Source organism: Triticum dicoccoides, chromosome 3B (assembly GCF_002162155.2).
Source record: "Triticum dicoccoides isolate Atlit2015 ecotype Zavitan chromosome 3B, WEW_v2.0, whole genome shotgun sequence".
NCBI classification, from domain to species: Eukaryota; Viridiplantae; Streptophyta; class Magnoliopsida; order Poales; family Poaceae; genus Triticum; species Triticum dicoccoides.
In genome coordinates, this window is record NC_041385.1 from 625,651,587 (window position 1) to 625,660,124 (window position 8,538).

The following is an 8,538-nucleotide window of genomic DNA, read 5'->3' on the forward strand; positions in this document are numbered from 1 at the left end:
GCAGCACGCACTGTGCGAGCACCAGTCCGGTGTCTGGGCAAGTAGTAAATCACCATCTCTTATCCTCTAAATCGCATCAAAATTAAGCTGCTTCCCCGATCCAACCAATGCCGCGTCACATCGCCACCACTGCGCGGAGCAACCCAACGCCCGTTATCCGGGTTGTCCGGTACAGTCTCGCCATCATTCGGCAGCAGATTTTAGCCGTGCCGTAAGAACCAAAGTAGATTTCTCTTTGAGAGAGAGAGAGACGGCGCGCGGTGGGCGGGCCCGATCGGCCCACGCCGGCCAAACCAAAGGCGTCCGCTGCTCTCCGATTTCCTGAACCCGATCCGTGCCGATGGGAGCACGGGACCTTTGTGCGGGCGAGACGCCGTCGGATTCACGTGCCTCTCCCGTCCGCGCGCGCGCGCTGTGCGGGGCCAAAAGACCACGGCGGGCGCGGCCGCTGCTGCTGCGCGCGCGCGCGCATCGCTTGTACTGTAGCCAATGTTCCCGCTCCGGCGCGCGTCCGGACCCGAGAGCAAGATAGATGGTATACTTGTCGTGTTACCGACGCGAGCTGGACCGGTCAGTTCTCGTCCCCGTGTCGCCCAGGCCTGCGACAGTTTGGTACCGATGGGGGCTCCTCTGCTCTGCGCGCTGCTACGGTACAAGCGCGTAGATCTGTCTCGTTCCTTTTGGCAGTAAAAAGGTCCGGAAGCACGGGCCGTCAGAGCGTGCAATCCAATCCAATCCAGTGGTATGTCTGTCTGTCTTCGTTTCCATACGCATCCGCCAATCACAAATCGCAAGTACATGCACGACGACGCGCCACTTTTTTTGCCGGAGAAGTTTTCCTTTTTTCACCTTTGATCGTAGCTACTGTAAATACTGACGCCTGTGCAGGTGCAGGGGCGAGTGCACGCGGCGCTATACGCTTTGGTAAAGCAGCTAACTAGTGTAGGACGCTCCAGTTTCCCAGCGTGGAAGAACGCTATCCGAGAGAGACCAACAGCCCCATCGCGCGTCGTTGAGCCCAACCCCAACCCCAGCCCCAGCCCCAGCCCCAACGGCGACAGGCGCCACCAAAAAGGAGTTGACAACCCGCGAGATATTGCAAAAACAAAGCCCAAGTACTGTACGACGGGTATGATATGAAGATTCATCCATCCATCCCCATTGATTTGATTTGATTTGATTTGATTTGATTTTTTTGCCACGGGACTGTAGGCACTGAGCACGGAAAACGATTGTTCCTTCTTCCTCCTGCTGTTCCGTCCTCCTGCAGCCTTCTGAAATCCTCAGGACCTGTCTCCGTTCCATTCCTCTTATTTAAAAGGGCATGATGACATCCTACTCCCCAGAGCAGATGGCCCCCTACCCCTCTGCCGCCCCCTCTTCGGCAATGGCGTCCCAGACCACGGCGTGAACAAGGCCGAGCGACCCGGGCGACAGCAGCAGAGGAAGAAAGGCACCGCCCAGCCCATTCCGAGCTCCCGTTCCGGACAGGCAGGACAGCCCGGCGACGCGAGGTTCGGTTCGATTCGACGCTCCGCTTCTATCACATTTCCGCCATGCATTTCCTCCCTCAGCATCTCGCATCATCCATGCTAGCTCGGTTGCATCATGCGTTTGGGCTCCGTTGGAATCGGTCCAAAGGTGAGAGGGAAGGGAGGGACATGCATCCCACGATGGAGTGACCTCCAATTTGCTCCCAGCTCGTCTCGTACATATATGCGACCATGTCTAGCTACCACCTACCAGCCTAGTTCGGCCGACAGGCTTGCTTATGTATCCAGCAGATACAAGCTGTAAAGCTTTACGGACCATCCCTCCTTCCCAAGCTAGCTTTGGGGATTTTTGTCTCTCGTCGCCACCAATCACCCCAAGCCCGACCCAGCTCATAAATACATGTGTCCATCAACTCAGTTAGTTAGTTAGTTATCCTGAGGTAAAGCATGACTTATTTCTCCTTTCTTCTTTCCTTTTGCTGGCGCGCTTTGGCTAATGGGAAGGAAATTAGGTGGGTGCGTATTTAATAGCCAAGCTACTAACTGGATGTACACGTACTTGCCATTTCGGCCAACCATTTCTCCACCATTGTGGTACGGTTCATGTGCACCATTGCATTGCTTTTGTTTTGTGTGTGGGGAGCTTGAGTAAGGGCGAAGAGACGGTGAGCAAAACAAAAGGGCAAGCCTCTCATGGTGATGGTGGTGGATTCTTGCTTGCTTCGGCCGCACCTCTCTCCGGCCTCAAGTCTGGTGGTTGTAGTGGCGCGCGTATAATGTGCGTTATCTTGCAAGGGACCATGCGGTCGACGCATGGTAGACGGCCAGTGATCATCGCCGCCCGTGCCAAAGCAAAGCTTAAAGAAACGGGCTGCATGCCTCTGCCTCCCGGTTTAAGGATGATGCCTCCTGATTAGTGCTACTCCCTCCGTTCACTTTTGTATGTCGTTTCAGACAACTTAAAATATGTTGTTTTGCATATTGTCTGAAATATCTTCAAGGTCTTATAAAAATGAACAGAGAAATACTTAAAAAGCCACGGGGCCGTCGCTGTTGGGTGGCTAAGTGGTTGCGGTACACTAGTTAGTGCCAGGTTAGACGGGGAAGCAAGCGGCTAGCCTAGTCCAGCCCAGCCGGGAATGATGCGCTAGTAGTACAATGCTTGCTTCCCTCCATTATTTAGTTGCTTTTCTCGTGCATGTGGAGAGAAGACAGTGGTACTACAAAGAGCCCTCGTCTCTCCCTCCGTCGCCATAGCAAAGTGGCGATTAGCGTCTAGCTATCCTTCCCTTGGCCTCTCCCCCCCGCCCTCTTCCTCCGGTCCAGAGAGGGAGCCGAGCTGACCGCCCTTTTCTGCTTGTCCCCTTGCAGCTTTCCTGTAGGTGGGCATACCATACCAGTAGTGCAGCAGTGCTGGTGGCTCTCAATCAAATTTTGGAACAGAGATATAGCCCGGCCGGCCATGCAGACAGCCAAGACAAGGTATGTTCCGCTCGTTCGTGCCATCCAACCCGTCTGTCCTCTACTCTACTGAGTTCCATCCATGTGCCGCTTGAAATTTTTAGCAGTTTGATTGTTCGTTTTGAGGCGTCATGTGCTGCTGGTAGTATTTGATTCTTCCGTCCATGCTTTGTTTATTTCCATGCATCGGTCTCCGTGATGTTAGATAGATTCTACTCTTCCATACTCAAATCTTCTGAACACGGATTCAGTCAATGTGCATGCACCAGTTTTACTATTACCTTTCCCTTGATGCCAAAGCTGCTCTTCGATCTCGCCTTCATCCGGCTACTGTTCTGTTCCCTCACAAAGTTTTGAGCAGAGTTAACCTGAGTTGGAACTTCCCTCCATGGCTCCATCAATGGACTGGAACTGGAGGTAGCACTGCTGATATGCTCTCTGTTCAGGGGGATTAAACAGAGGCCCTCAACAGTTTCAGGCCTGCAGCTACAGGAGCACCAATCGCGCATATTAGTCGCATTATAGAGTATATATATCTTAATAGAGATGATCAATCGCGTTAATTCCGCCCCGTGACATGTTAACCAGTCGTCTGGGCGGCTATAAACAACGGTTTCATCCTTAGTTCCTTACACACCACCACTTATCTTGCCGGAGCCAGCCAGGAAGCGACCAAAATTTTCAAAATCGGGGGCGCACTGCACGCATGTGACCGTGACTGTTTGCAGATAGCTCCATTTTTTTGGCAAAATGCAGATGGCGCCATGGGCAACGCCTGTCTGGTTCTTGAGCTCGGCGCCAAGCGGCCAAAGGAGCCGCAGTGCGGCGCTGGTCCACCTGTCTCCCTAACCCGCATCTGTAAAGCCTCGACCCCGTGCTTGCATATCACGGGGGATTATTAAGTTATTAAGCTAATGCGCCTCCCCTTTCCCGGCTCCTGCCTGCCTCTCTCTCCCTCCCTCTCTCTCGCTCGCCCGGTTGCTCCCCATTCACTTCTTGTCGGCCGCCTTTGCCGCTTTCGGCCTCGGATTCTTTGTTTCCCCATTGCTTCTTGCTGCTTCTCCTCTCTGCATCTGGTTCAGTTCGCTCGAGCTGAAGCATTTGACCCGTTTAATCCGGAGCGGTTCTCTAGTTTGCTTCCTCCTCAAGAACTTTGGAGTTCTTCTCTCTCGGTTTGACTCTGCATTTGGGATGAAAGGGGGCACTGAAATCCTGCGCCTCCTCTAGTCATGCTGTACTTGAGCAAGATGCATTTTCTGAGGTTATATTCCAGCAGTACAGCCGTGAGGCAAGGAACTTGACTTCAGTCTCAGCTAGCTTCCCCTACCTTACGATTTTTTCCCTTTTTGGTTGAGGTTTCTGACCGACTGTACTTTGTGTTCTTGGCATGAAGGAATGGCTCCGTGGAGCACCCTACCCGTGGGTCTCCCCTCGGAGCAAACAAGACGGGCCGGCCGACGAGGCTGCCCGGCCTGGACTCCGGCGTCGACGCGGCGGCGACCAAGTCGCCCACCGGCCGGAGCCCCAAGGTGGAGCGCCGCACCACCATGAGCGCTGAAAGAGAGGTACGAATCTCTGCTCTCAATTCGGTTCGCATCGTTTCATTCGGCTAAGTATGTTCATGTGTATGAATGAAAGGAAATCTTGCCCGGCTTGTTTTAATCTTAAGAAAGAAAGAGATTTTTGAGAGGCTGTTGAGAGTTCGTTACAAGCATTTAAGAGATGGCCGCTACATGTTCTTGAATGCCACCGATGATTTCTCTCATTTTGCCGGGATTTGGCAATACCTGTATCTGTCCATGTTGATACTGTCTCGATTAGCTGTAGTTGGCTATTGGTCTGTCTCGCTCTTGAGGTAGCAGACTGTCAATTACTCCGAGTACTCTGAAACAGACAGCTACCTCTATCCGGTAGCTAAAATGAAGTGTTCAAATTAAGCGCCATTAATATTACTAACAGTTGTCCTAGTAATCAGAGTATTTAACCAAAAACTATCACAATTCACGGAAACGTGACAGAAAACTACCACTTTACGATTTTGTCCCGAAAACTATCACTTTTTTATTAATCCGTGACAAAAAACTACCAAGTGTGAAAACTGCTCGCTTTGCCTGGGTTAAACGCGAATCTGACTGCCCGACCCCACACATAAACAAGCTAAAAATGCAATCGGGTCCCTAGTTTTTCTTCAAAAAAGCAATCGGGTCCTCCCCATGTCGCTCTCCTTCCCCTCCACCTGCCGCGCCGCGGCAGCTCCTCGCCGCCCCACATCTCGCTCTTCCGCACAGCCACCGGCCACGCCGCGCCGCTCCTCACGATGGACTGCCACGCCGAGTCCATCGACACGTCGTCCACGCCAACAGCCTCGGTCGCGGCGGCAGAGGGCCTCGGCTTCTCCTCCTCGCTGCGTTCCTTCTTGGCCTCGGGCTTGGCCTCCGCCGCGGCGCCTCCCACCGTGGTCGTGCCCTCGCCGGCGAGCTTCTTCCGCACGCGGGGGCGGTCAACCGGCCTCTTGGCCGTTCTCGCTTCCTGCGGCCGGCTCGTCGAGACGGGCGCCGACGGATGCTTGCTTATCTAGGGACGACCACCCGCCGCCGGGCCTCGACAACGACGTGGACTCGCTGCAGCAGCAGCCGTTCTCGTCCGCCGGCGGCAAGCGGCTGGGGAAGGAGGAGGCCGGCGACGAGGAGGAGAAGGAGGCAGAGGACCCGATTGCTTTTTTGAAGAAAAATTAGGGACCCGATTGCATTTTTAGCCCGTTTTGTGGGGTCGGGCAGTCAGATTTGCGTTTAACCCAAGCAAAGCGAGCAATTTTCACACTTGGTAGTTTTTTGTCACGGATTAATAAAAAAGTGATAGTTTTCGGGACAAAATCGTAAAGTGGTAGTTTTCTGTCACGTTTCCGTGAATTGTGGTAGTTTTTGGTTAAATACTCTAGTAATCATGTGCACTGTGGGATCATTCGAGTAAGTGCAGGATGGGTTGATTTACCACAACACGGAGGCCAACTCTAGATAAAAGTTTCAGACAGAGAGGGACACTATACTTGACATCGGTAGTTATTCTCTGTACTGGTCATGTCTTCAGAAAAAACAAGAAGGTTAAGCCAAGCTAATTAAGTACCTGTAGAGCACACAAAATACTCCGTTCTTACTTGGTCAAATGATCCTTTTTTGAGCTAATGTTCGCGCCAATTTTTACAAATCCGTGCTTCGATTCTTTACTGCCAACAGAAGTCTTACAATGTGATGATGCAAAGTGATGAAGGTATTTTCTTTTGAGCCGTAAGTGGTGAAAGTTGGCAGGGGCAGTAATGCATAGCAAGACAATCGTCTAAAATCCCAATGCCAGAACTTTCCACCACTAATCCCTCGCTAATCATGCCATTGTTGAAAGTGAAACCACGATGAGTTTGTTGGTTGGAGTTTGGCACGCACCACTAATCTTTTTGCTGAATTTGATAACACCAGAAAAGGAGGTCGCCGATGAAGCTGTCGGAGCTGGAGTCCCAGCTCTCGCAGCTGCAGGACGACCTCAAGAAGGCCAAGGAGCAGCTCCATTCCTCCGAGAACTCCAGGAAGCGTGCCCTGCAAGAGGCCGAGGAGGCCAGGGCGCAGGCCGCGGAGGCGTCGGCGCGGGCCAGCGACTCGCAGGCGCAGCTCGCCGAGCTCTCCTCCGTCGAGCAGACCCGCATCTTCGAGCTCCGCCGGCTGTCCCAGGAGCGCGATCGCTCGTGGCAGTCGGAGCTGGAGGCCATGCAGAAGCAGCACGAGGCGGACTCGGCCGCGCTCGTCGCGGCCATGGGCGAGGTGCACCGCCTCCGCGTGCAGCTCGCCGCGGCGGCCCGCGCCGACCGCAAGCAGGAGGTGGCGGAGGCGCTGGCGACCGTCGACGAGCTCAGGGCAAAGCTGTCGGCGAGCGAGGAGGCAGAGGCGCAGGCGCGAGCGTTGCATGAGGAGTGCAAGCAGCAGCTGGAGGCGAGCCGGGCCACCATCGACTCGCTGCTCACCGACGGCTCCAAGCTGATGGATTCCTTCAGCCTCGTCGTCACGGAGCTCGAGGAGTCGCGCGCGAAGCTCAAGGCCCTCGAGGAGGAGGTGGCGGAGACGACGTCGGCAAAGGCCGCTGCCTCCGGCCAGCGCTGCAACTGCTCGGACTCGGAGGCCGCCGAGCTGCGGTCGGCGTTGGAGGACGTGGAGGCCAGGTTCCAGGAAGAGAAGATCCTGAGCACCGTCGAGACGCAATGCGCTTACGAGCTCATGGACCAGATCAAGGTCGAGTCCGACCTGCGGCATGGCAAGCTTGCCGCCGCGCTCGCGAGCGCCAAGTCCGAGGTCATGTTCCTCAAGGCAAGCCTGTTCGACAGGGAGTCCGAGCTGCGGCGCGCCCATGACGCGACCAAGAAGCTGCAGGACGACGCGAGAACGAACAGCACGGCCGACGAGCTGAAAGCGCAGCTCCAAGGCGCGCTGCAGGAGAACGGGCAGCTGAAGCTCGAGCTGCGGCAGTACGAGTCCGAAAAGGTCCCCGCGAAGTCGGACGCCGACGCCGCGGCGGAGGCGGCGAAGAAGGGGGAGACGGAGGCCGAGCTGAGGCGTCTGCGGGTGCAGGCCGAGCAGTGGCGGAAGGCCGCCGAGACCGCCATGGCGTTGCTCACTGTGGGCAAGGGCGGCAACGGGAAGATCTTGGACCGCGGCGAGTCGCTGGACGGCGGCAAGTACGCGGGCCTGTACGACGAGCTCGACGACGACGCGGCGGCAGCCAGGAAGAACGGCAACGTGCTCCGGAGGATCAGCGGAATGTGGAAGAAATGAGGCTGATCGCCCGATCAACTGATGTCAAGTAGTGGCGTGGCTCGATCGTAGGGACCGAGTTGTTCATTTTTTTCTCGCTTGTAAAATTGTTTTGCCGGTTCTCGTGCTGTAAAAACATAGGAGTGATTGTACTGAACGTGCTCATAGATGTATCATACGCGGTATATGATGAATTGAATCAGTTCATCCTTTGATCGTAACTAGATGACTAGTTGCGCCAATGACACAAAGGGTGAGAGGGAGCCAAGTATTGTGAGAATATTTAGACATCCAAGTTGAAAACCAAATGTGGCCAACACTCTCGCATCCTCTGTTTGGAAGCCGTCTTTTCTCACCGGATTTAACATAGATACATGATTCTTCAAGAGCAAATTTCAGAGAAAATATAAAGCATGGAAGGCTTTAAGTTGTACTATTGAGACCGAACCACCATATCTTCATTTAGTTTGTTTAGAAATCTAAAGGTCTAAGAGGATGGTACATGTGAGAAGCTGTGAATCCACAACAAAAAACTAAACCAACTTCCAAACAAACATTTCAAGTTTGAAAGCCACAAAGAAGCAGTCCAGATCTCTCGTTGTAGTGCGGGTACATGTCCTTAATCCTGCATCCACGGTCCATAATTTTTCAACACTTAAATCCACGAAATCCAACCTTAGAAAATCATGGCAGAAACATGCGTCGTGGCTTACGTCTCCGAGAAGGACTTCTTGGCATTCTTGCGCAGGTTGGATACAACAATCCTCGCTGCGAGGTGCAAAAGAACCACA

The 8,538-nt window shown here is 53.9% G+C and overlaps 1 protein-coding gene across 3 annotated transcripts; it reads left to right on the plus strand.

Moving 5' to 3' along the window:
• The first annotated feature begins 993 nt into the window (after nucleotides 1-993).
• LOC119277493 (interactor of constitutive active ROPs 2, chloroplastic-like) lies at nucleotides 994-7,954 on the plus strand. 3 transcript variants are annotated; one of them, XM_037558780.1, is made up of 5 exons: nucleotides 994-1,129; nucleotides 1,213-1,514; nucleotides 2,865-2,975; nucleotides 4,348-4,519; nucleotides 6,425-7,954. In XM_037558780.1, exons 3-5 carry the CDS (start codon nucleotides 2,956-2,958, stop codon nucleotides 7,766-7,768), a joined length of 1,536 nt encoding a protein of 511 aa, XP_037414677.1. In that variant the 5' UTR covers nucleotides 994-1,129; nucleotides 1,213-1,514; nucleotides 2,865-2,955; the 3' UTR covers nucleotides 7,769-7,954. The 3 variants fall into 3 exon arrangements, with proteins under 3 accessions (XP_037414677.1, XP_037414678.1, XP_037414676.1); XM_037558781.1 differs by lacking the exons at nucleotides 994-1,129; nucleotides 1,213-1,514 and having other exon boundaries at nucleotides 2,586-2,975; XM_037558779.1 differs by lacking the exons at nucleotides 994-1,129; nucleotides 1,213-1,514; nucleotides 2,865-2,975 and adding an exon at nucleotides 2,999-4,242.
• The last annotated feature ends 584 nt before the right edge of the window (nucleotides 7,955-8,538 follow it).